This window comes from Siphateles boraxobius, unplaced genomic scaffold, assembly GCF_051911475.1.
Source record: "Siphateles boraxobius isolate OS27281-9 unplaced genomic scaffold, OSU_SipBor_1 55, whole genome shotgun sequence".
NCBI lineage: Eukaryota > Metazoa > Chordata > Actinopteri > Cypriniformes > Leuciscidae > Siphateles > Siphateles boraxobius.
Genome location: NW_027509181.1, coordinates 11,256,978 through 11,284,625, shown reverse-complemented (window position 1 = coordinate 11,284,625; position 27,648 = coordinate 11,256,978). Strand labels below are relative to the sequence as shown.

General features: G+C 40.0%; 1 protein-coding gene across 2 annotated transcripts; it reads left to right on the top strand.

Moving 5' to 3' along the window:
• Window positions 1-636: 636 nt before the first annotated feature.
• Window positions 637-25,812, top strand: kansl1a (KAT8 regulatory NSL complex subunit 1a). Of its 2 annotated transcripts, XM_077206204.1 has the most exons (14): window positions 637-1,150; window positions 4,286-5,676; window positions 14,315-14,456; window positions 14,647-14,801; window positions 15,258-15,393; window positions 15,498-15,669; window positions 16,558-16,761; window positions 16,844-17,011; window positions 17,908-18,038; window positions 19,119-19,237; window positions 19,328-19,385; window positions 19,475-19,587; window positions 19,664-19,916; window positions 24,528-25,812. In XM_077206204.1, the coding sequence occupies exons 2-14, from the start codon at window positions 4,334-4,336 to the stop codon at window positions 24,678-24,680; spliced, it is 3,147 nt and encodes a 1,048-aa protein (XP_077062319.1). In that variant the 5' UTR covers window positions 637-1,150; window positions 4,286-4,333; the 3' UTR covers window positions 24,681-25,812. The 2 variants fall into 2 exon arrangements, 1 of the variants encoding a protein (XP_077062319.1); XR_013195608.1 differs by lacking the exons at window positions 19,475-19,587; window positions 19,664-19,916; window positions 24,528-25,812 and having other exon boundaries at window positions 19,019-19,237.
• Window positions 25,813-27,648: the final 1,836 nt, after the last annotated feature.

The window sequence follows — 27,648 nt, the reverse complement described above, 5'->3', positions numbered from 1 at the left end:
ACAGGAAAAAAACAGTAATATTGTGATTTTTTTTTTACAATTTAAAATAATGGTTTTCTATTTGATTATGGGCTATTTTAAAATATAATTTATTTATCTGATGCAAAGCTGTATTTTAAGTATATTTACTCCAGTCTTTAGTTTCACATAATCCTTCAGAAATCATTCTAATATGCTGATTCATTATTAATGTAGGAAACAGTTACTTTTTTAAATAACCTGTGACACTTTTTGGTTCCCAAAAATATATATTAAGAAGCACAACTGTTTCCACCATTGATAATAACTGAGAATCAAATCAGCATATTAGAATCATTTCTGAGGCATCACGTGACACTGAAGACTGAGTAATGGCTGATGAAAATTCCGCTTTGCATTCATGGTTTGCATTACAGAAATAAATTATATTTTAGTATAGTATATTCAATTAGAAAAACATAATTTAAAATTTTAATAATATTTCACAATATTGCTGCTTGTATTTATACTCAATGTCTTTGCGCTGCTTTTCACAACAAAATATATACCACATACCAAAAAAAAAAAACATTTATGTTTTTCCTAAATACAATTCTCAGTACATGCGCAGTCCCCCTCTAGTGGCCAGTCGCTGAGCTGCGGGTCTGCGGTCACTCTAGCGGCGGGCGTGAGAATGTCTCCCGCCTACAGGCTCTCTCGCTACACGCTCTGCATCTGTATTTGTCAGGCTCAAATCCAAGGGAGACGAACGAGGCGCCATCTTTCGTGCGTTTCTCCCTCCAACGATGAGAAAATGATCTCGAAACCGGTGGTCTATGACACCTCAAATCTGTAAATAAAGGCGTATATGAAAAGAATTCGTATCTGAGCAAACAATCGATTTATAATATACAACAAAATATATATATATTTGCTATCCATGATCCACTGAAGGGGACAGCAGCAGCAAGGTGTTGTCTAGTATCGCCCATTTCGTGATTCCGGAGCCGATAACGAAAAGGGGTCCTGAAACCGGGTTGTTATTCACGAAGCGGACACGGATATGGCACAGGCGGCGAGGTTGCCTGACCAAACGGCTTATTTTGTGCTTTGGTGACATTATTGTGCTATTAAAGCCAAAGGTCGGTGGAATAGTTGCCGAAATTCCCTCGGATCGCGCGCCCGTCACGTGGTAGGTTCCTCCTTTTTCTTTGTTAGTGGACGATCTCGAGCAGCAACACTTATGTTACATAAACCTAATCCTGCACACATATCTTAGCTTCCTGTTTAACTCATTTTATTCCATGAACTGTTGTATGTGCAAGAATAATATGTACAAATTTATTTATGGGGCGTTGAAAGCTGGTATGGTCGCTTCTTGTTCCTTTACAACGGATTACTCTCTAGTACTTTGTCATGCAATAAACTCACACGTGTTCTTTTGTATTATTTATTCACCATTTTAATAGTAAGGGACGCATATATCCTCGCTTTTTTGATGCTACTACAACACGCGGCCTAATTTTTCTACTAAACAACTTATGTTTAAAGCCGGCTCTCGTTCAAATTTGTGGTTAAAATGACTTGCATAACGCAATCAAGGCCGTTTGAGAGCATAGCAATGTCCTGCTTACTGTACGGTGCTTGAGAGATATTCAGGAATGCATTAAAATCAACTTTGGCCCTTTACAATGTATTTTTATGAGCATCTAGCCTACGTCGAGACTGAGCTGAAATGCTATTTAATTTATGCACGGAAGTGGTGTGGGGAATATTAGACTTGTGCGTTTTGGTTGTAAGAAGCTAGACAGGCATTCGTGTCTGAGCTTTTAGAAACGAATTTAACGTTAATTTAATACACATTCCTTATTTATGGCGAACTTAAGTGTTTATTATTCTTGTATTTCCTGTATTATTTTCTGGTGGAGCTCGCTTGTTACCGCAGTCATGCGAAATTCCCGCATTTATTTGATTTTTATTTGAAATTACTCGCGCGAACACAGACTCGTGGGTTCTTTAAGGTACGCTCGCTTCGCCCCTTCCTTTGTTAAACCATAACCGGATTTGTCATGTTTACTACATTGACATATTAACCTAGTTAGGGTCTTCAAACACGATAACTGTCGGATAATACACACGGCACGGCGTTTTGTTTTAATGTTTGTAGATTAAGTATGCACTCGGTAATGTGTTGCTAATTATAAATTACTTAAGTTCACTCTTGAGAAATATTATTAAAACATCAGTGTTCAAGAAAAAGCAGTTTCTTCTACATAGCGCGGGGTCGCCCCCTCACGGGCACCACCATGTTGACATCACATGACCACCAGTCATGGTGACATGGTTCCAAGCCATGTCATGGAATTGAACGAGTTACTAAAAGCATTAGCTTTATTAATAATATTATTAAACGTTTTTTATTTATTTTTTGCTTGTGCTTACAAAGCATATCTGAGAGAGACACATGAAAATAAACAGCTTTTACAGCAGTTGGTAATTTTTTAAACAAATATCATTTATCACCACTGGTAAATCGAATAAAAGCTAGCTTAACTTAAGAAATCTTATTCAGTGTACTTCTCAAGGGAGACTGCTGCCAAGTAATATCATGACATATTAGTAAAATCTTTCAGCATCTTCTGTCATGTCAGTATACTTCCTTTAATAATGTAAAGGCTATTAATTTCATTATGAAGGAACACTGTCATGCTTTATTAACAGTAAAATGTTATAATGCTAATGTTGAGTTATGGTATTTATAAGGCAGTAATTCATGAGCAGAACCTTCTACATGTACTCATGGAGAGATAGTCTCTTATCTGATGAGGCCTAAAGGCATATCCCTAATTCCGTTGACACAGATGGTCTGAGGAGGAGGAGGGGGCAATGAGGAGGCTTGCTCTTACATAAGCCTGAATAGAGTAGGTCTTTCCATACTAATGACTATGATAATGCTCCCCTCTCTGTTGAGGTCTGTGAGTTTATTAAGGTGAAGAGCATCAGGGCAAATTCATGTTCAAGAAGTGCTGATAAAACAGTCCTGTTTGTGTTCATTCACTCTGTTATCTCTAGTTATCTTCTGGCTTGTATTTATTTTAATTGATCTGGTGTTTTAGTTCAAAGCCAATATGGCATCACAATTGACCCAATTAATTTTTTTTGTGTACTTTCCTGTTTTTTGTGTGTGTGTGAATGGTTAAACAGTGCATGTTGTTCCGAGGTGTTTCCCTCAAAAACTAATCTTGTTGGGAATATTGGACAGAGCCCTCAGTTGTGTTTCAGGTATTTTCCTCATGAATGCCTCTGAAATCTGAGGCTTAAAAATAAGTCCGGTTGAAAGAAAACCGTTAAGATAGGAAAACTCCTTATACAATTCATTTTTTGGGGGAGGTCATATCCATTACATATACTATTTCAAACATAACGAGGCAGATAAAAGAACTGCATTGGGTTGTAAAATATATTTTCTGGAGAAGTATTACACATTAAGTGGACTAAATAGCTTGTCTCTCCAGCAGGTTATTATTAAATGTTAATGAATGGTTAGGTTAGGAATGGTGAAAAAAATCTCATTGGAGGCCTGCTGGCTTGAATTTTGAAGAAAGAATATCGTCCAGAGATTGCAAATTGGGTTTCAAGTAGGCCTAGGCCTATATTATTTATGAAAGCCTCCACAATTTCAGGCACAAAATGAGGCCTTGAAGCTCTGCGCCTTATAAGAAAACCTTCTGGATAAGAATTTGTAGTAATAATGTCACACAATTCGTGTGGATAAATGGAGATTCTAGCCCCACTCACTGAATATCTTTTTTAGTCATAAATATGCAGATTACACAAGTGCAATGAGTTGCAAACTGCTTGTCTGAGTATTTCCTGGTGAAGTATTTAAAATTAAGAGGGCTTATTTAAATAGCTTGTGTCTCCAGGAGGTTGTTATTAAAGATGAATGACTTTATGTATACTGTATCCATTATAAAGGTATTCATTATGTACAATCCATTATAATGTATAATATCTTTTCATATATAACTGTAATGTAAAATGCATTATAATATTTGCGGATTCTTGTTACATCTGAAATAGTTTTTTTGTTTTAAAGGTGTGTTCAGTGAATAGTATTATATGTATAATAACCTTGTTTGCAGATATTCATGAGACCATACAATGTATTATAAGGTTTATTACAAGGCACAGTTAATGCATTATATATAAAGGCTTTTAAGTAAAAGCCTTTATATATTTGTATAAAGTATATACTCTTGTGATTTACGTCTCAAAATATTCTGCATATAAGCAGTCTCCTAAATGTGTTGTTCTTCCTTTGCAGCCAGGCTGTGCAGGTGGGCTGGAGTGAAGGTTTGGAGGTGCAGGCTGCATGGCTGCGATGGCGCCCGCTCTGACTGACGCCCCAGCCGAAGCCCGCCACATCCGCTTCAAACTCGCCTCTCCCTCGTCCACCCTGTCCCCCGGCAGCACAGAGAATAACAGCAACGCCAGCAACATCCTCATCTCCGACTCTGTCTCGGACTCTACTGGCGCCCACAGCAACGGCAAGTGTCACGTCAACGCCGACGACGGTCAGAACTTCACCCATTACCACAACGTCAAGGGTCAGGAGCAGGATCCCCTGTCGAAAGCCCCATCTCTGGGCAAACTGGCACCCTACTTGTGCTCTGATGTCACATCATTGTCCCCGTCCATCAAAGTCAAGGAGTCACTGAAGCTGCAAGGTGTCCTCAAGCAGTCGGTGCTAAAGAGCCACGGCCTGCTGAGCGGCTCCATATTCCCTAGCGCTGCTGCTGGCAGCGACTTCTTGCTGCGAAAGCGTCACGCCCTCGAGCTGACTGGAGGACAACTGAAGAGCCTTGTCAACGGTGGCGGAGCTGGGAGTACCATGGTGCCTGTGAACGGACTCTCTAAGAAAGTGGCCGTACCTAGTGCTGCCGTGGCTGAGAAAGGCAGTGTGGCCACAGTGAACGGAGACAGCAACCAGCCTTCCACCAACGGGGAAGCGTTGTTATCCGTGTCCTCAAAGTCCGTCGGTACCTTCACAACCAGCGGACAAAACGGTGATGTGAAGCCACAACAGAATTTGACACCAAGCATTCAAGGTGTGTCATCACATAGGGAGCTCACTGCTTTGTCTGAGGTTAAAGCAGAACTGGAGAGTCCCGTTGGTGGAATGGTTGTCGAAGCAAACAGTAGCAATATTGTTGGCTTTGACAACTGTCCCTCGTCCCTTAGCTCTTCCCCAGTCCATGACGACTCAACCCTATCAACACCCAACCTGGAGGCTCTGCTCAAGGATCGGGTTCAACAGAGCCAACACAGGCAAACGGACATCGAAAGCCGCTTGCTGCGTCTGCGCAAGCGTCTGCAGGTAGTGCAGGCCAAACAGGTGGAGCGGCATTTCAAACAGCAACTCTCTGGTTTTCTGGACCGCACTCTGACCCCGACAGCTAGCCGTAGGGCGGAGCCAGGGGCATGGAGAGGGCCTCGTGCTTCTGTTGACACGCACTCACATAATTTGAGTCGGTTTTTGAAGGGTGGCAGGGTGGCCTCGGAACTGGAGCGACTGCATCTCAGCGGCACCACACATTTGCACGCGACAGAGACTCAGTTTGACTCGGACGCCACAGAGAGCAGTTCAGGAGGAGAGAGCGACGTCGAGGAGGAGGAGCTTGTCAGGGTGGATGTGGACCAGTGTCATATTAAACTGTAAGTCAAATGTTTGTTTTCAGAAAGAGCCTACCTTTAAAGTCAGCATGAAATGGAAATTTCACCCATGTATTTTCTTAAATGCGTGTTATAGATCTTATTGTGAACTTTTTACTTTACAGTATCGCCCACACATCTCAAAATCCAATCAACAACCAAGTCCATGCCCTACATTTTTTCTTTTCGATAACTCAGATGTACTTCACAATGCTGAAGAAAAAATCCTAGTAAAAGGCTCTGTTCTAAGACCAATTGAGCCCCCTTGTTGCGTACTGCGTACATATGTGGTTTTAAAAACTGATTTTGTTTAGATCATTGCTGTGATTGTTAAATGCATAAAGTGTCCAACATTCCACTTGTTATTTTTTTATTTTTCCTTTTTGGTATTTTCAGTCTGAACACACTAGTCACACTATTTATTCTACTAAATGGCATAAAACAGTGCACAAGTAAGTCAATTGCGCCTTTTGAATTAGTCTCATCAAACCATTGTAACTTCATTGCTATCACAGGCATATTACATATGGGCTGTTCACGGGAGTCCCAAGGGAGCGTGGGGGCATGTTTGTGACTTTAGGCCTGTGTGTTCATGCCCTGAACCTTGTAGAGAGTCACTGTTAATTTTCCCTCCGACCTTGTTTGTACAGTGAGATCATAGATCTTGTTGTCATTATGGAGTCTAGTCTGAAGTAATTTGGGCTGTCCTGTCCTCCTCAGCTGTGGACTTGTTTGAAAACTTAAGCAAGGTTAAATTTCCTGCTTGGCTCCTGAGGGGGAGTGGTTCATCGTAGGTGAAAATAGAGGGGGCGATACGGAGAACCCTGATGTTTGGGTTAATATTGAAATCGAAGTAAACCACAGGTGATGAATAAAAAATAAAAAAAGAGTTTTTCTAGCTGTTTCACTTTCATGTGTAAATTTTGTGCACACCTCCTGTTTTCTTACGCATATACAGACAAGAGCACGGAATAACAGTTTAGGCATTGTGAGCTCTGCCTAACAGAAACACACATTTCAAACCAGTTGTGTTGAAAATATATATATATATATATATATATATATATATATATATATATTCAAATATTGGTGCTCACATCCTGTTGCTTTGCAGATCAGCCCAATGACATTTAGATTAATTTTGATCATATTTTATCTGATTAAATATTTAGGGAGATAACGTAGGAAGTGGATTGAAACCGATGTTAGGTTTTAAGGTTGATTTATTAATGGAAGCTGTTTTAAAAGGAGCCGTTTAGCAGCTTGCTGAGTTGGCTTTACACCTTTGACCTAAATAATCAGGCATCCGTGAATGCAGATTTTGGATGTTAAATTTGAACTCACTGAAACATGCCCCAGTTTCACTAAACAGCATGATCACATTGCCTGAATCTGTTCCTGGTGTGTGTTTGCTGGCTGAACGCATGATAATCCTGCACTAAATATGTGTTTGTTTTCATGGTTGTTGATTTTCAGTGCCGTTTCATCATTTGCAAGCAACGTTCTCTGACTAATCTGTCTGGGCACATGCTTATGACATCACAGTGTGACGGTTGGGAAATTGGAGTATGAGGAACTCCTGCTTGTTGACCCCTGACTGCAGTTAAATCAAGATGAATTTAAACTTTGTACATCCAAGGACATTGATCCCAAACACCCACACTTATTATTGGAAGCTTTTAATGGAACACAGCTGCTATGCAAATGGAAGATTTAATATCACTGCAATTAAAGACCACTTTAATCCACCAAATGCTGAAGTGAATGTTGTTTAGTGGCGTTAGAGATGTTTTTTTCTTCTTCTTTTTTTTATCTTCCATTTACTGGAAAAATTGCTAAAAAAAAAAACAAAACAATTGTCTATTTTCCTTTGAGTATGTTGACAGATGGTGGAATGTTTGTTGGCTTATGTTGATAATAGTGTGGGTGAATCTCACAAAGACATGTCCAGGTCGTGTTTCACATCACAGAAATAACTTTTTAGCATATTTTATTTAAAGTTTGTGGTCATTATGATTCAAAGTGATAGCTCACCCAAAAATGAAAATTGTCATCATTTACTCACCCTCATGTCGGTCCAAACCAGTATGACGTTTTTGTTTTTTCTGTGGAACAAAATTATTTTGAAAAATGTTTTTATCTTATACTCTTATACAGAAGAAGGAACATCATACAGGTTTGGAACAACATTTTCATAAAGAAATACTGTTGCATGATTTCATTTATGGTGTAAAGAAATTGAGGGGTTGAAAAAGACAAGACAAGAAGTGCCTTTTTTTGTTCTGATAAAGACAATTATCATTGTATTTGTTTGTGTTACGATCCAGATAAGCACGGGCTGTCATGTTTATTGGTATTGTGTTTAAATTTATGAAAATAGTTCAGTCTTTCATTATATCCCCAAATCTGCTGTTGGCCTTTGACAGGAGCTGATATATTTTTTGGGGGTATGATGTTTGGAAATGTAACCCATCATAAACGCATGTCATTTTGTCAGGACTTTTATGATTTTCCTTTTTTTCAGCTCTTTCTGTCATGTCTTTATCTCTCTCATTGTAGTATCCTCCTTCACTATTGTCTCTTATGTTCTCCTCCCATTCCCGCTGTCTGAGCCGAGCCGACTCGTGTTACGTAACTTTTTCCTCTCTCACTTTTTCAGACACTCTCTTTTTCCATTTGCATTCTCCAGCCCTTTTCACCATTTCCCCCCATAATTCCTCTGCATTCTCTGCCAAGCCTAACCACCTCAAATTCTTTTCTTTTTATCCTCTCTTTCTTTCTCTCCATCCATCTGTTCCATTCTTGCTTTCGTCCTTGTGCATGTTTTTGCGTCATTACTCAAATATTACAGCTGTGCTTTCGACCCCGATGCTTAAATTCTTTCAGATTTTTATATATGCCCCTTGTTCTACAAACCTACGCTTACAGCTAGGACTGCACGATTTGAAGGGAATAAAATCTAATTTATCTAAATAATTTTTTGCCTGAAAAAAAAGCTGATTGCAATTTAAAATTTAATCAAAAATATTCCTGGTTTGCTGTGCTTTTTAGATGGCTAAGGTTGCTCTATTAGTTATTTTCAAAATGGTATAATAGTAATATATATAATGATAGTTTTAAATGTTATTGTTATAATTTTCTCTATACTAAATAATAATATAGCTAAACATTATTAAATGACAAAATTACTAAATAATTATTACTTTTATATTATTTTACTGAAATAATTTTAATAATAATTTTAATTTACATTACAACTGTAAAATTACAATAATTATATTTATTTCTGTCTTAATTCCTTCATTTTCAAATTGTTAAACCATCTATCTTTTTTGACAGAAAACTGCAAGGAGCTCTTAAAAAGATGGTCTTGCAAGTCTTGTTTAAACTAGTACAAATAGATTTTTATTGCTCGTAATGTTATAATAGAAATATTTTAGACATTGTTTAGTGTGTATGTGTCGAGGGCCTGTGTTCGCAAATGTTCAGCTCGTACACATTCAGCTGTATGCGTACTAGTACTCGTGAAATAGAGATCACGATTCTCTCTTGATCTGGAATGGACTACTGAACAAAACAGTCTATTAAAATTGTTTGAAAAAAAAAATCAGTTTTGAATGAATGATTCAATGACTCCCTCCTGAAGACTTAACTTTTTCATTACTGGATGAATCGGCGTACAAATCTCTTGAATAATTCAATGACAATTTTTTTTTTGCAATCCCTTGTCGCCAGCTACTGGTGTAATTTATACAATCCAAATTTAAAGTGTTGAGTTGGTTTCAAAAGGTGATTTATTCTATTTTGATCAATACCATAGATATTAGTGCTTATATCTGAACTATAAACGTTTATCCCAGTAATTCTGTGATGATAAAAAATTATTGTAAGACAGAAATGATACTGTGTGGTTGAAAAGACTGAAGCTGTTTCATACCTATAGCTGCTTCCTCTGGGTCAGCGCAGCGACAGCGTGAACACAGATTTTAATGTTCCGCTGTGATTTTTAAAGGTTTAATCGAAATAGCTGAATCATTGACATTTAGGAATAAAATTGTGTGGGTGTTTAATTATTAATTGTGCAGCTCTATCACGTATGCTAAGCATTCATGTCAAAACTGATTCTGTATTCTTTAAGCTTTAGATTTCTTTGTGCAATGCATTCAGGAATGTGATTGTATAGAGCTCAATAAAAATAGAAAGTGAAAATATACTTGATTACAAATGATAATGTATTAGTTAATATAGTTCTGTGCAATTTAAAATTGACTATTTTAGCCCAGTTTTTGTGATAGCTTTGCAAGATGCAATTTTAAATGTCACTTGCAAGTATTTTATTCAGGTTTTATTTCAGTTAGCAAACTCCTTAAAACGTTCTAGCAGTCGAAAGCAAAAAAAGCTCACGAGACTCACTAGTTACAGAGCAGAAATGTATCCCTCCCTGTTATAAAACTGCTTTCATTCTCGCTTTAACCTAAAACACAGTGTAACCCTGGATCTGTATGAGTGAAAAATAACAGGCAGGTTTGATAAGCCAGCTGGTATTTATCTGTGTTTTGGTTCATCCAGTCTCTTTGTCTCACAGTCTGAAATCCAAGAACAAAGGCAGGAGAACATTCATGCTAAATGACTCTGTCTTTGTACTCCCTCCATCAGCCCAATGTGATTTATGAAACACAATTACAAGATGATTCACTTCACAGCAGGCACGGCGAGGGAGGACGACTCCTTTGTTGTTGCCCTCCCCGTCGTCCAAACGCACACGTCCCACGTATGGAAGAGTAGATCGACGAATTACAACAATCAAGCAATTGTTATATCGTTAATAATCACGCTTAAAGGGGCAATCACTCTACACTTTTCGTTCCTTTGACTTCCATTCATATTCCTCGGTCACGTCTAAAAACTAAAGGAGATCGTGCTTTCTCGGTCGCTGCTCCTAAGTTGTGGAATGGGTTACCAATGTTCATCCGATCCTCTACTACTGTAACCATGTTTAAATCTCAGCTTAAGACATATTTGTTTGATGAAGCCTTTGCTGACCGCTAGACTTTGATTTTATATTTATAGTGTTTTATAGTATTTATAGTATTTTTACATTGTATTCTTCATTGTATTTTATTGTGTTTTATCTAATTTGTTTGAAATTGTACAGCACTTTGGTACACAGTGTGTTTTTTAAGGTGCTTTATAAATAAACTTTGATTTTGATTTGATATGCATGTAAATGTAGGAGACAGGAAAGTGAACTTTGCTACATTCCAAAGTTCAAGTTTTGTGAACATTGACAGCAAATTTGTATATGGTAAGATGTATGACCAATAGAAGATTGATCCGTCTCTGCTTGACCTCTTATGCCGGGTTCAGACTACACAATGTTTTTGTCTGTTAAAATAGTTGCTGTCAGATTTTGCGATCTTGACTAAATTCTTGTCGTGGACAAGAAATGTCAGACTACATATTGCTTCCCGACCAATCACTATTTGCGCGCGTGATGTCGTCGAAGCTACAAACAATGGCTACTGAAGCTGCGTGTTAGCTTAATGCTAATTCCGGTGCTCACCGGGTTGCTGTAGTGCCTCCGCTATCGTTCGTCATCATTTATCTTTTTTCACTCTGTCGTGGTCGTCTCTCGGGAGAACCTAAATCATAAATGCAGGAGTTTTGTTGCCGTAGCTCAATGAACCTTTCCTCCATTGTATAATTCTACCTAGCAGCACCACTACCATCGGCTCTCTTTTCTTATACCACCATGTTTGAAAGCTTCTGTGCGCCTATTTGTCAAAACAGATGTGATGGAACCCCTTGTGGAGGACCAAAACAATTAAACATGCTAGTCTTTCTGTCCACTATGACACAACACACTATGGGATATTAAACAATTGATTCTTGTCCAAATGCCCATTGTTGTTTACGAATCACCACGACACCCTACGTTAAACGCATTTTGCCAAAATCAGACTCATATCTTGTAGTCTGAACCCGGCATTAGTTGAAACAAAATAAATTTGTAGGGTTGCAGTAAAGTGGAATAGTTTATTTTTACATTCTGGATGTATTCTACGTTGAATAATGTTTTCCGAAGAAATTTTGCATGCTCAAAGTTTAGTGTGGCACCTCTTAAATGGGCTGCAGTCAATTAGCATGAATAATTCAGTCACTTTATTCAGAGCAGGACTCAATGTAGGCCTGGCTTTTGAAATTGTTACATGGAAGTGATAATGTACAGTCAGTTGATCATTAACACAAATTAAATGTTATGTGATTATCTGACTATACATCATCCCATTTTTTTCATGTTCATCCCATCCCATGTTAATTTATTAAATAAATAGATGTTAAATGTTGATTTGAGTTTAAATTGATGTATTTTGTGAGTCATTATGTAGTCATTCTACAAAAACATTCGACCTCAGGTCAGAACATAGTAATTTTTGTGATTGTCCCATGTGTGCTGGTGGTTCTGAGAGGGACATTTTCCATTAGATGGTGTTGTTCTTTTGTGTAGGAGTGTACCGATCACACTACAGGAGTGTCTTGAAACCCTGATAGATCAGCTTGGACAGCCAGTGTCGTGTTTGTAGTCACAATACCAGCCATGAACCTTGCTCGAGAAAGTTCTCTTTCAAATGTTGACTAAAATCTCGCACTACTCAGATTTTTGCCTAATGAAAAGCTTGTCCTCCCCATAAGATATGAAACACTCCAATTAAACTAGCAATGGTAAATCATGGGTTGTAGTAATGTTATATAAACGGGTAGATGCACACAAAAAATGGTACAAAAATAAAATAAAAATTGTTGGTGCCGTAGGGTTGAGGGCCAGTAGAAATTTTGGATTATTATCTATTGCGGTTACGCTCACATGACTCTGCAGTGTTGTGTCGCCATGAGAGTTGATCATTTTCTATGCATTTTTTAAAGCCTTGCCAGTTTAGACCATTCAAGCACGACAAGATAAATTCAAACAGAATTCAATTTGGTACTTGCATGCCGATCTGAAAGATGTTTTTTCACACAGTATAAGTAATGAATTTTTCTTTTTCGCTCTTTATTGTGCTTTTCTTTGAGTATTTCACGGTTTATGAAAATGCCCGTTTTGGCGAGTGTTCACGTGAACAGTCATAAACAATTGGGATAAAATCAGATGTGTACCAGTATATTGGTGTACCAGTATATTGGATCTGTGTGTTAGGGTCTCAAAGTGACAGAAGCCTCATATACCTAATGTTAACCAAACAACAAAAGAAAAATATTAAATCACTGCTCTTGACTGAATAACTTCAGTAAGAATCGGCATAAGAAAGAATCTGTGAGATCTGCGTCTCTGTCAGCAGCAGCTGGTTTTAAAGGGACAGTACACAGTAGCCACTAATTATCACTGTCGTTAAAGTTAATCGAAGAACAATGGGAACAGAGAAAACACTCACTGCTCTTGACTAAAGAACTTTTGTAACTTTAATAAGGATTAGACTATATATACATTTTTAAATTTATGCAGCACAGACTGTTTGATAACTTTATTCAATTTCTGTATGTCCTACCTGTTAGACAGGAAGTTGTTATATTTTTATCCAGACATCAATGGCTTATTGATCATTATAGGTGTCATCGATCATTCAGTAGTTGTTGCTAGTTTGAGTTGAGAAATACACATTTCAGGATTATCACTAATCTGTGTGTGCATTTTCCTTGAGAACCAAGCAAGTTGACTAATTAAACCATTTGTTTATTATATCGCAATTGCAATATTGACCTCAATAATCGCAATATGACATTTTCCCCAAATCGTGCAGCCCTAGTAAGAATCATTGTGTATTCAATTCATACCATGAAGACTATTTAACGTTTGATTATTCAATTTCTGTAGTATTTATTCCTACACTATTACTAGATTACTCATGTTAGATAGACCACTCTATTTCATTTGTATCTTTATTTTATTGTATTTGTCTCATTGCTTGTAATTAGATTCTTTGTTTTGATTATATTTCTGACTATTTACTTGTCTTTGGTAAGCTTCAACTTACATTTAGTTAGGCTAGGTTTGTGTGGAATCTATAATTGTGACATTTCAGTTTCATCTGAAATTTTGGCATCATAACCTTATTTCCAATAAAAAGAACTATATCATGATGTAGGCTATATATGGTTATTGTGAAAAAAATACTTGTATTTTATATATTTTGGTCTTATCACCTACCCCTTGTCTTACGTTATTTCCATTTTCTGCCATCTCTTGGTTGCAAAGGAAGTGGTTGAAATTCAAGCTGGCAAGTTTTGTTTTGCAGGGCTGTGACAAAGACTATGGCAATATTTAAAAAAGGGATGAATAGTATTGTGGCATGTGTAAGTGGGTGTCTGTGCTGAATGTGTTTAGCAGTGCCCTCTGTGTTATGCATCATTATTACAGTCAAAATTATTGATTTTGTCTGTAATCTGGACCATCAGGGCTGGAAAAGTTACAGAGAATAATTTAAAGGGTTTCCTGTTTGTTTTATCTGAGTCGTCACAGCCAGTTTCTACTCCCTGAAGTAAACAGACCATGAGAACTAACCCTCTAACGACTCTCCTAGTTAGCTAAACAACTAAATGTCTGACTTAAACGTGTTTAACCGGATGGATCACTTTTCTGTCTCAGATGGAGAAGAGCAGAAGGCCGGTTTGCCAGGGAAAGAGCCACCATCATCAGTCACTGGACATGGCTGCAGGCTCAGATATCAGACCTGGAGTACCGCATCCGACAGCAGGTCGACATCTACCGCCAACTGCGCGCCAGCAAGGTTAGCAGACACGCTGTGTGTGTGTGTGTGTGTGTGTGTGTGTGTGTGTGTGTGTGTGGTAGAAAGTGTTTGTGTTATAAGAAAAGAAAAAAAAAACACGTATCCAATGTTGGGAATTAGTTTAATGGAAATAAATGTTAATTTAGCTGTATAAAGTTGTAGTTTTTTATTTTTCACATGCTCTCTGCAGGGTCCTGTGGAGCTGGGAGACTCCGCCCCTTCCTGCCAGAGAACCATGAATATAATGGAGACTAATAAGAATGTCCTGACCTCACCAACATCCCAGAATTTCACAGAATCCCAGTCTCGTTTGACAGACAAATCTGAAAACGACATCTCTTTTAGGTTTGGACAAAATGCTAATATTTCATATTGTGTTGGAGTAAACTTTTTAGTTGTTACCATATGCTAACACATTATTATAACTAGACCCAGTTTATATTGTGCCTTTAACTACTATGTACTAACATTTCAATTAATCATTGTATACAATGCACTTATTGTGTAGATTAGATTTAACACATTACAGCAGCACCATATATACATACACACACACACGCACACTTTTTAGAGTTTAAGTACATGCCTAACAGCTCCTTATTTGATGTAAGTACATCTAGGCATCTAATAGAAATAGGCCCTAAAAACTTTAACATTATAATATAACTTTAATTTTACATTATTAACCAGCCATTATTGCAAAATGAACCCAGACAGGGTGAATGCAGTGGTGTCTTGTATCTCAATGTCATATCATCCATTAGCTTGGCAAAAACTGCATTTTACATTTTCTGGTTTCAGTAGCGTGGCAGAAATGTCCGACACATGTCCTTCGAGTCTGGACAGCAGCTCTACATCCGCACGAACACGCCCGCTGGTGACCTGCAGAAGACGACGTTTAATCCACCCAAACACTTTCCACAATCTCAATGGCAAGGTTTGTGTGAAGCTTGTTGGTGTAAATGAATGTATTAATATTCCTGTAGAACCTTTTTTGCTTATTTTAAAGTGTATCTGAAGTGAGTTTCCTCCTTTTATCAGGTTCAGAGAGCGTCGTTTTCGCCTCCACTAGGATGTGAGGTCAATGGTTCATGTGTCATGTGTGGGATTGCATGTCCTCTCTCCAAACCAGACTTACCTTATGGTTGCCCTCTGCTGGAGAGAGTTGCACATCAAGACCACAGCATCCACCCCGTTCTGTCCATGCAATCGGGTGAGATGTAGACACACACACACACATGCATATATTAATAAAAACCATTTTAAATGGTTTAATATCACTATATATAGATTACACATAATGTGTGTGTAGTGAAATCATTTTGCTATATAAAATGTGACTCTAGATCACAAAACCAGTCACAAGTAGCATGGGCATATTTGTGGCAATAGCCAACAATACATTGTATGGGTCAAAATTATAGATTTTTCTTTTATGCCAAAAATCATTAGGCTAAGTAAAGATCATGTTCCAAGAAGATACATTTCCTACCGTAAATATATAAAACATTTATTTTTGTGAGTGAATGCAGCACAATCGTGAACATAAATAGACAACTTTAAAGGCGATTTTCTCAGTGTTTCGATTTTTTTTGCTCCCTCAGATTCCAGATTTTCAAATAGTTGTATCTCGGAAAAAAATTGTCCTATCCTAACAAACCTTACATCAATGGAAAGCTTATGTATTCAGCAAATGATAAAATAAAATAAAGTTTTAAAGAATTTACCAAGCCTGAACAATTGAGGTTTTTTATGCACTTTAATGTGTTATCTTTGTCAGAAATTCACAATCCACAGATTATCAATTTTATTAATTAGTTGGTGCAGTTCTAGGCCCTGTTTACACCTGGTATCAAGACGTTTTGGTCGATCAGATCACAAGTAGACAAGGCAGACTCATACCCGTGTACACCTGGTGTTTTAATTTGTCTCTTTTGTCCACTTTCAACCACTTCTGTTCTGATTTCTTTTGTGATCCGATCGACCAAAACCCATCTTAATACCAGATGTAAACAGGGCCCTAGATGTGATAAATATCATTTAATTGTAACAATTTCGTCTTAACTCTTTCTTCTTCTTCTTCCTCTGGTTGGTCTCTCAGACGTGGCTCTTAGCTTACAGTTGCAGAAGGTGTTGAGGTCTCATTGGCAGACTCGTCCCTTTGACCGGATCAAACCGCCGAAGAAGATCTCTCTCAAACACAAGCTCTCCATCACACCACCACCACCACCATCATCATCATCATCATCATCCTTCCTCTCTAAACACAAATTCAGACTGTCAAATTCGCATGCGGCCGCAGTCCGTAAGTACACGAACATGTTGATTCTCACAGTCTGCGACTAAGTGGCCAAAGTAATTCACTTTTAATTCTTTCTCTCTGTCAGGATTGGCCCGTCACAAGAGCAGGTTGGAGAAACTGCACAGGCAGCAGGTGGACAACATCTCATGTGTCCCAAAACCGGACACACTCACACCCTGCAGGGCGGATCGTGTGCTGGTCCGGAGTCACAACAGGAAGAGAGTCAGAGAGCACTCACTGGACAGAGCAGACTGTGAGTGCACTGCCTTCCATACAAAAATGACTCCAAATATGTCCTAAAGTGGTGGTATTATGTCCTTTTTTAAAGTCTTGATTTTTTGGGGGGCTCTACTAGAATAGGCTTTCATGCTTGAATGTTCAAAAAACACTTTTTTCCCCCCACATATTTGACATAGTTGCAGCTCCTCTCTTCCCAGTCTGCCAGTAACGCTCTGTTTAGTTCCTTTCTCTATGAAGCCCCTTCTTCTGAAAAGCTCAATGTGCTCTGATTGGTTGGCTAGACTAGTGTTGTGATTGGTCAACCGCTGCGAGCATGTGATATGTGACACCCCTTACCAATATCACAACACGCTACTAACACGAATCAACCAGGCATTGCCCCTTGTTTTTGTGTATGCCTTGGCCGGGAATTATTTAAATTAGGAATATTGTGAAATGTTTGTTCCCGGAAAACTGAAGGCTACAATAGAGGCGTTTCAGGAAGTTCAGAAACAGTCCTTACTGATATACTGACTCCCTTTGAAGTGACTTTGTGCTTTGTAACTTTGCAGACCTTTTTCATGCTCAAACAGCATCATTACACACTAAAGAAAGTTGAAAAAACATAATAGGACCCCTTTAAATAATCCATTCTAATTAATACTTTTACTTCAGCCACACACAACCACCGGCAGCAGCATAAAATGAGGCATGCATAAAATCTCTTGTCAGTTTAATGAATGGGGTGTACGCATTAACGGAAATTAATGGGGGCTTGGGGAAAAATGGCATCAAAATGAAATTAAAGATACAGGGGCAAAAAATACACCTGTACAATTAAACTAAAACAATTGCAGTTTTGAAATTAAATGTTCAATAAGCACATATCAGTCTTATATGTGTGTGTATATATTTCCTTCTCTCATATAGCACCAAAAGTCATGATGGATGCTGGCAGTCCATGTCCGTCTCTGTCCAGCCTTCACTCCTCCAACACCAGTCCCTTGACCAGACAGCTCTCCCTCCCCGTGGAGAGCAGCACTCCTCTGGGAAACAGCGTGGTACGTTCATTATTTACAGCCCATAGCACTCTGGAGCGTGGCACGATTGAAACTTTGGGTGACTTCGGAATGTGAAACCCAGCTTGTGGTTCTAATCCCGTCCCCCTTTCTTGCCACTATACTATCGGGGGGGAAAAGCGAGGGAGAAAAATGCAAAAAAAAAGTCAAAAAAAAAAAGTCAAAAAAATTCTTATTTATTACTTGAGAGCTTAAATTTAGGGACAGAAAAATGCAACAGCGATGGTTTATGTGAACCTTCAAAACACATTCAAAGTCAAAATGTGCCACTTTTGCACGTTCTGATGTATATAATGTAATACGTTGAAGGTGATTGTGAGAGTGCAAATTTTATCTCACTAATCTTTTTGAATGAGCAGCTGGAAGTATTTAAAGCATAGATATTTCAAAATAAGATTCCCAGTGTATTTCAGGCTTTTGTATAATTAAAAGCCCTGCATTATGCATCATAACTTTTTTTTCTGGATATTATTGATATTTTGGTTACACAATATACAGCATCTGGCATTTCATTTAACAAGCTCTTGGGGCTTCTTTCTGGGCCTCAATGTAACAAGAAGAAATGACTAAGATTAATAGATTTTACTAGTATCAGCACAATACTTTCTATTGCCTTTTGTTAAACAGATTATCATATCAGTAAAATACAATATTTGTTGACCTCTAATAGGTATGTAATGTATCATTTCAGTGCATATGTATGTTTTGAATAAAACGTGCCTTGAGTATTTTAACTATTAATAGAATGAGATTGTATGGGTTTGTACCGGATGCACATAGAATAATAATTTTATTTGTGCAGGCCTTAAAAATGGTCTTTAAAAATCTCTAATTTAATTCTGCGAATACATTGTTAGTGAGCAGTATTGTTGTACACTTCAATTTTGATGCGTATACTTGCGTCTCTAGTAAATCGTTGTTTTTCTGTCTCATCCGTTTCCTTTTCAACTGTGAAACAACAGGCCGAGCCAGTGTTGCCACCAATTTCCAGTGTGGATTTAAGGTACAGAGTAGCTGTGATCATTTTTCATTTATTACTTGCATTTTTGTTCTTTTCCACAGCCCATACGGAGGAGAAGAGGCGAGAGTCCGTTTGATATCAACAACATCGTCATTCCCATGTCAGTGGCTGCCACCACCAGAGTGGAGAAACTTCAGTACAAAGAAATTCTCACACCCAGGTGTGTCTCTGTCGCTTACAATGTAATCCACAATATAATATCTGTAATACATTATATAATGTATAAAACAATGTCTACTCTGTTTTTCAGATGGAGAGAAGTGGACACCTTAGCCCAACCACTGGCAGAGGAAGACGATAACATTCCGGTAAAACATCCATCTTTTTTTCCTCTTCAAGCATTTCCAAATATCGTCGATCCTTATTAGCGATGTCACCTAATAATTTCTCTGTGTAGGTGGAGGACCTTTCAGATGCCATGTTCTCGAAACACCATCAGCCATGTGAGGACCAGGAACGTTCTCGCTGGCGATGGACGGCTCTGGCACCTGCCAAGAGGAGATGCAGCAGGTGCTCGTCCCACTTGATCTTACCAAAGAAAGGTTTTCCTGATTTTGAGTTAATAGTTAACCATATCGTTCCTCAGGTCCTATAAATCCCTGGACGGGCAAACGACACCATCAATAGTCGGGACGAACCCTTCCCAGCCCTCTTCCCCAGACGCAAGTCACTTCCACCTGCTGCAGGACTACGGGCCAGTGCCGTCCCCACTGAGCCCACCCAGCCCCGACACGCCTTGCTCGCGGGACGCACACACACCGTACACCAGAGACACACACAGACTGCTGTTCAGCGAAGACACGTGCGGCTCCACTTCAGACTGCACCTTTGAAGAGAAGGTAACATGCACATGTCCTCAGGCTGTTCACTTTAACTGTGCTCAGCAGTTTACAAAATAAATCATATTCATTTCCTCCATAGGAAAATGCTTATAAAGTGAACCCTACTCGGGAACACTTTATAATAACTGCACGCTATTAATCATTAGTTAAGCATGCGTAAACAGTTAATTCATCATTTATAAAGCATTAATAGACATTAATAAGCAGTTTATAAATACAGCTATAAATGCTTTTTTCTTGATTTATACGCATATCTATGTGTTAAATAATTGTATTTTCATACTTTGTTAATGATTAATTCATAGTTTCTAAATGAAGTATAGCATTATTTACAAACCAGTTATTTAAGAGTTGTCAGTGGTTCATAAGATCACTTAGAAAGTGTAAGTAAATGGAGTAAATTCAGGTAGTAACTATTTTTGTGAGCTCATCTAAAGTGAGGACTATTCATGCCTTGTAAAGCATTTATAAAGGAGATTTAAAGACTCAGTTATCTTCTAAACAGAAAAATGAAACAAACACAACACAGTGATCTTCCAGTCAGGTCTCTCTGGAAGAAGAGATAGCAATATCTCAATGTGATTCTCCTGGTTAAAATAAAGGAATAATAAAGTGATACAGAACATAGAAATATTTAACAGCCTTTAAATCTCCTTTCTAAAAGCTTTACAAGGCATAACTAGTCCTCACTTTAGATGAGCTCACAAAAATAGTTAACGGACCACTACTAAATGCCTTATAACTACCCGAATTAACCCTGAATTACAGTATAAATATGTGTTAATAAAGCATTTATTAACACTTAACTATGACTATATGTCTGAATAATATGCATGAATGTACATTTAAATAGTTTATTAATCATTTACTTACACTTTTTAAGTAATCTTATAAACCACTGACAACTCTTAAATAACTGGTTTATAAATAATGCAATACTTCATTTAGAAATGATAAATTGATCATTAATAAAGTATGAAAATACAAATATTAACCACATTATAGATGTGCTTTTAAATCAAGAATAAAGCATTTATAGCTGTATTTATAAACTGCTTAATAATGTCTATAAATGCTTTATAAATGATGATATAACTGTTTACTAATACTTAACTAATTATTAATAGCGTGCAGTTATTATAAACTGTTACCGTTTGTATTGCCCTTTATATTTTATGTTTTTGCTATTAATTTTGATTCAAGACTTATGACTATATGACTTTTAAAATGCCTATGGAGAAAATGCATGGGAAAAACACTTGCAGAACCAAGAGTGCTGAAAAACGATACTCGGTTACTAACGTAACCTCGGTTCTCTCAAGAGAGGGAACGAGTATTGCGTAAGTTTAGCTTACGCTACGGGAAAGATTCATCTTCTCGAGATATTGAAGCCAAAAAATTATCCTTAATTTTGTATTCATTGTCAACGCAGTGCAGTGCAGTGCAGCTAGCAGACCTAGAGCAGGCCATCTCACGTGCTCATTGGCTGCCCTACAGGCAACTGCTGCAGCCTACCAGTGAGCCCGGCGTGACGTCACGCCCAATGAAGGGCGCCCGCGCCTTCATAGCGTCACAGCCCGCCAGAATGGGCGTGGCTTAGCGTATAAAAGTGCACTGAGCCGGTGCCCGGGGGACCATCCGGAGAACACCGACCGTTTAGACGTGTAGAGCCTTCTCGTGGAAGGAGCTCTAGGCTGCGTGATCGTGTTCATCACTCCTTCTGGCAGGGCAACGAGTACCCGTTGATCAACCATGCGTGCAGAGACCAGCGCTCTGGATGGGGATGCCAGATCGCGCCGCGAGCCTGAGAGAGGAGATCTGCCCTCACCGGAATCGGCCACGGGAGCTGTAAGTGACAGCCGTGCTAGTTCCGGGAACCAAATCTGATTCTCCCAACGCGGCTATGAGGAGCACTGAGTGGCGCGTTTCCCTGATTCACTTGATCACCTGTGGTAACAGAGAGACCGGAGGGAAAGCATACGTGTAGGTCGACTTATAGGTCGACTTCCGCTCTGCCGAATAGGCGCCACAGCTTCTGGACCATTTGGGGGTGCAGGGAACATTCCCCTGGGGGAACATTGTCCTTGGACAGTTTGTCTGGGCCGTCATTCAAATGGCCAGGCACATGTGCCGCCCTCAGCGAACGCAGGTGCATCTGAGACCAAATAAGGAGGCGTTCCGTCAGATTGCAGAGATTTCTGGATAAATCTCTGATGGTTTACATAGGATACCACAGACATGTTGTCCGAGCGGACAAGAACATGTTGGTCCTGTATGAACGGGAGGAAGCGCTTCAGCACGTTCTCGACCGCTATCATTTCCAGACAGTTTATGTGAAAACACTTCTCTTGGTCTGACCACTGGCCGAAGACCGGTCTGCCCTCGAACAGCGCGCCCCAACCCGAGATGGACGCGTCTGTCGAATGACTTTCCGATAAGAGATGGTTCCCATCATCACTCCCTGCTGGTACCAGTCGGCTACTTACCAGGGCTGCAGAGCCGCTATGCAGGTCTGAGTCACTCTGATTTTCTGGCCGCCAGAAACCCAGGCTCGGCGGGACGCGCGAGTAGGCCCAGCTGAAGCGCCGCTGCAGCTGATGCCATACAGCCTAACATCCTTTGAAATGTTTTCAAAGGGAGGAAGCTGCCCTTCTGGAAAGATACACCACCTAGCCACCTGTGTCGATAAATGCCACCTGTGCCGCCACCTGTATCGATAAACGAGCCGTCATGGTCACCGAGTCCAGTTCTATTCCTAAAAAGGAAATTGACTGGCTGGGCAGTAATGAGCTATTGGTCCAGTTGACCGTGAGACCCAAGCTTTCCAAGTGATTGAGAAGCACTGTTCTGTGAGATAGCAGTTCTGTCTCTGACTGTGCCAATATCAGCCAATCGTCCAGATAGTTCATTATTCGCAGCCCCTGACTTCTCAGGGGGGCGAGCGCCGCGTCCATGCACCTCGTAAATGTACGGGGTGCTAGGGACAGGCCGAACGGCAGGACGGTGTATTGATATACCTGAACGTCGAAGGCGAATCTCAAAAATTGCCTGTGACGGGGTATTATATGAATCTGAAAATAGGCATCATTCAGATCTAGAGATATAAACCAGTCCCTCGGGTGAACATACATCGCGTATGTTGATGCCCGTCCGGGTCATGCAGAGAGCTCTGCATGACGCGAGGGCGGGGTAGATATCTTGTAACGTAAAGAGAGCTAGCCGCGTGCTCGTTGGTCGAGCGGAACTGGGAACAGTGTTTGTATGAGGGCGCGCGCACTAGTAGTGGGCACGAGACCTATATGTGACACCGATGGTGCCCGTCCGGGTCATGCAGAGAGCTCGAGAGGGCTCTGCATGACGCGCGAATGGGGACACGAGGGCGGGGTAGCTCTCTTGTAACGTAAAGAGAGCTAGCCGCGTGCTCGTTGGTCGAGCAGAACTGTATAAAAATTTCTGCTCTTACCACGCATCCAGTACGTTGCGTATGTTGATGCCCGTTCGGGTCATGCAGAGAGCTCGAGAGGGCTCTGCATAACGCGCGAATGTCGACGCGAGGGCGGGGTAGCTCTCTTGTAACATAAAGAGAGCTAGCCGCGTGCTCGTTGGTTGAGCAGAACTGGGAACAGTGTTTGTATGAGGGCGCGCGCACTAGTAGTGGGCACGGGACCTACATTTGACACAGATGATGCCCGTCCGGGTCATGCAGAGAGCTCGAGAGGGCTCTGCATGACGCGCGAAACGGGGGCGTGAGGGCGGGGAAACTCTCTTGTAACGTAAAGAGAGCTAGCCGCGCGGCGCTGTGGTTAAAGACTTCGATTCGAGCCCGCAGGGTCAACATCGGAAGTTCGCATCCTCCATCGAGAGGGCGAGGCTGCGTGTTCCTGGCCCAGGCAGAGAGCGCAGATGGGCGGTCTCCAACGCTAAGCGGCTCTGCACGAGCCATAGGAAGTGCGAGACATCTTGAAATACACGTCTCGCTGCTCTTTTAGGAAGTGTAGAACACAGAATACAGAGATAAAAGGATATGTCGCCGGATAGCGTAGCTCGCACGGATGGCTGAAGGTGGCGAAGACGGCCGGCTTCCTCAGCGCTGTCCTAAGCTGGCTGTTTTGCTTGTTCGACGGCGGCGGTGGCTTCTCTCAGATCCAGCGATGCGAAGAGCTCGCTGAAGAGACGAAAAATCAAGGAAGTCAGCCTACAGCCCCTACTTTTATACGCTAAGCCACGCCCATTCTGGCGGGCTGTGACGCTATAAAGGCACGGGCGCCCTTCATTGGGCGTGACGTCACGCCACGCCGGGCTCACTGGTAGGCTGCAGCAGTTGCCCGCAGGGCACACGCCAATGAGCCAATGAGCACACGAGATGGCCTGCTCTAGGTCTGCTAGCTGCTGCACTGCGTTGACAATGAATACAAAATTAAGCATAATTTTTTGGATTCAATATCTCGAGAAGATGAATCTTACCCATAGTGTAAGCTAAACTTACGCAATATGAGAGAACCTCTCGTAAGAGAACTGTGTGGCCCTTGTTAAGAAGCGCTAAAAATAGATTTGTCCATTGTTTGATTTCATATGCTTTTCTTAACACTCTGTGTGTCTTCCTGGCAGACGGTCCAGCCCTGGGAACTCAGGAGTTTTCCCTTGCCTGAGGACCCAGTTGTGGAGCCGGAGATGGACAAGGATCAACTGAGCTTTCCCACTGTCATCAGAGCCGACGCCCACTGCAGGGCGGAGTCAGAGAGTGACGCTTCCTCGCCGTGACGACGAACTCATTAAATCCCACCCACTAATGGGAACAACCTTAAAACCACACCTCCTATGGCATTAATTGAGAAAAAACTCATACTAATCAAAAAAAAAAAAAAAGATTCTGTCGGGACTTCTGTTGTTTGATATTCAAACATCAGCCAATTATTTTCACAGTTTTTAGTGAATATTACCGAACATAGTAAAGCTAAACCTGAAAAATGAAAGAAAAATGTAAATGAGATGTATGAAAGTTGTTTCCATAAATGTTTTCATAGTCAGCTAAATATATCATTGGGACTTAGTGTGGTATTCTAACCTGTCAGGTGAACACTATGTAGTGCACTGTGTAGCAGACTTAAAGAGGGCTTGACCAAAGGGTGCCTCTCTGCTGACTTGTTCTAAATGTATTCTTGTTTTGTGAAGTGAAAAACCAAAACCTGACAAAAATACTTGCCGCATTATTCTCAGTTGATGGTCGTGCACCAAGCAGAGATATTCTCCTCAGTTAAAAAGCACTTCACAGGGCGTCAATATCTTGTTCTCTTCTTCGACCCTCCCCTCTTTCTCTTTCTTTTTAACAATTTCATAGCAGCATTTGGAGCATGCTAATGTTTATGACATCATGTATCACAATGTAATGGAAAAATTGCAAGCTCTGCAAAACAAAGCCTTTAGTGCACATTAGTTTAGATCTGACACTTCGGTCCTTAAATGTTCCTGGATCTTTCTACATCATCTGTTGAGATTGTACTTTGTATTCCTTCGTAAAGGAGTCGGATGTTTCACACAGACCTGCCCTTCTCAGGTTATGGAGTTTTACGGAGTCTTGTGTTAGCAAGGTGTCTGTTTTTCCTTCACTTAGTCAATGTTTATGTGACCCCATATTAGTGTTCTTACTCAGCACTGTCGCCTCTTCGAGAATCTACTTGCTATGCAACTGGACATTATTGTTGTGGCCCTGTCTCTTTCTTTTTCATACAATCACAATGTCTTTTTTTATTTCTTTGATGTTTCTTTCTCTTCATAGCTATTTGAGACAGTTTTCATTGTAATTTGGACTGTTTCAGAAGTTAAATCATTTGCAGAAAAAAGAAAAAGAAAACACCCTTTTGTAAATAGTACCATTAAATCAAATCAAACTCCATTCAGATTGTAAGTCTCATTGTTTGATGTAACGCTGTCAACATGAATCAGCATTTACCCTGAAATGATTCTGACACTGTGTCTGCACTGGACACGATCAGTCCGACATGACAAAAGCCAGTAGAATCCATTATTGTCTCAGCCTCAGGCCCACTGTCCCTAAATGAACACTCACGGTCTTCCGCACTTTCGTGGCGTAACACTGCTTTTGATCACACTAGATCCGCATCGAGGGCGCATATCGACCGCAAAGTGGGCGCTTGCCAAGCACCCTTCTGAAACCTAAAATAACAAATGGGACAGCCTACAGTCTCTTGGACTTAACACATGCACACGCGGCAGCCATCGCAAGTCCATAACACCGAAAGTGCATATGAAGTGTGCCATTTGGGACAGGGCCTCAGACGTCATGCCCACAGACCGCTGGCTGAACATCTGATGCACTTGGCACACAAAATTGGAATCACTTCAGGAGTTTTGAAGTCGTCATCTAATTGGGTGAATTCTACAGGATTTCCGGGAGATGTGTGTCACATTCTTTAATGGTCTGCCTGGAAACAAAGATGCCGTGATGCCAAACCCCCTCATGGAAGAAGAAAGCTGACGTGTTTAAAACTGTGACAATGAGTGGTTATCATCAGGATCAACTAAATGCTGAATTTCATTCGGTCCACACTGGATGAAAACACCCATGCATTAGCCCATTAGCATGGGTAGGTTCACTTATGATAAGCACTGTAGAAAGACTGTGCACTCATATTACTATGAATGTGAGAAAGTGCAACACACAATAAGGCATAAATAAAAAATATACAATCATCACATCACTGCAGCTTCTGTTAGAAGCTTCAGTTGCTATAGAAACAGTCAATGATCTGGACTGCACATGCACATTGGCTTTTACAGCTTTTTAATGTTATTTTAACATAAACTACATTTATGAGACAATTGTCAGATTTCATTTGTGATCTCAACTATGAAATTTAATCGTAAGTGAACAGCTTAAAAGAATGTGATGTTTCCCCATTCAAAGAGAAAGGAGCTGCACTTGCTTGACTGAAATAGCAACCTGAAAGGCGTTTCAAAGATGGCCGCCGAATCAAATGATTTGTCTTAAAGGGATTTTGATTCGGCACGAGAGTCCCTGACAGTAAACTGATGCCCTGTTCTATTTATGATGTAATTAAAGGGATAGTTCACCCAAAAATGAAAATTGTGTCATTAATTACTCTCCCTCATGTCGTTCCAAACCTGTAAGACTTTCGTTCATCTTCGGAACACAAATGAAGATCTTTTTGATGAAATCTGAGAGCTTGACAGTCAATGCAACTACCACTTTGACACTTCAAAACATTCATAAAGAGATTGCAAACCTAATCCATATGAATTGAGCATGGTCCAAATTTTCTAAAGATACACAATTGCTTTATATGATGAACAGATTGAATTTAGCATTTTATTCACATATAAACACTGATCAGCGAACAGCTCAACCGAATCTGTGCGGAGGGACAGAAAGCTCTCAGATTTCATTAAAAAGATCTTAATTTGTATTCCGAAGATGAACGAAAGTCTTACAGGTTTGGGACGAGATGAGGGTGAGTAATTAATGACAGAATTTTCATTTTTTGGTGAACTTGTTTTAATGCACTTGCGCTACTTGCGACAATGGTCACTTTTGATGCTGTTGCAATGTGACGTGACAACATTCATGTCTGTGTAAAAGAAATGATATACTATTCATATATGAGCAATGACTTGATTTGATCATGCAGGGGTTGCAAAGGAGTATGGAGGCAGAACTGAATGTTTGCAAATAATTATGGAGGACTACTGT

Excerpts from the sequence above, each read along its gene's own strand:
- kansl1a (XM_077206204.1), top strand. The coding sequence starts at position 4,334 with ATGGCTGCGATGGCGCCCGCTCTGACTGACGCCCCAGCCGAAGCCCGC. Across the intron at positions 14,802-15,257 it reads GAAAACGACATCTCTTTTAG|TAGCGTGGCAGAAATGTCCG; the intron begins GTTTGGACAAAA and ends TTCTGGTTTCAG. Across the intron at positions 17,012-17,907 it reads CTCACTGGACAGAGCAGACT|CACCAAAAGTCATGATGGAT; the intron begins GTGAGTGCACTG and ends TCTCTCATATAG.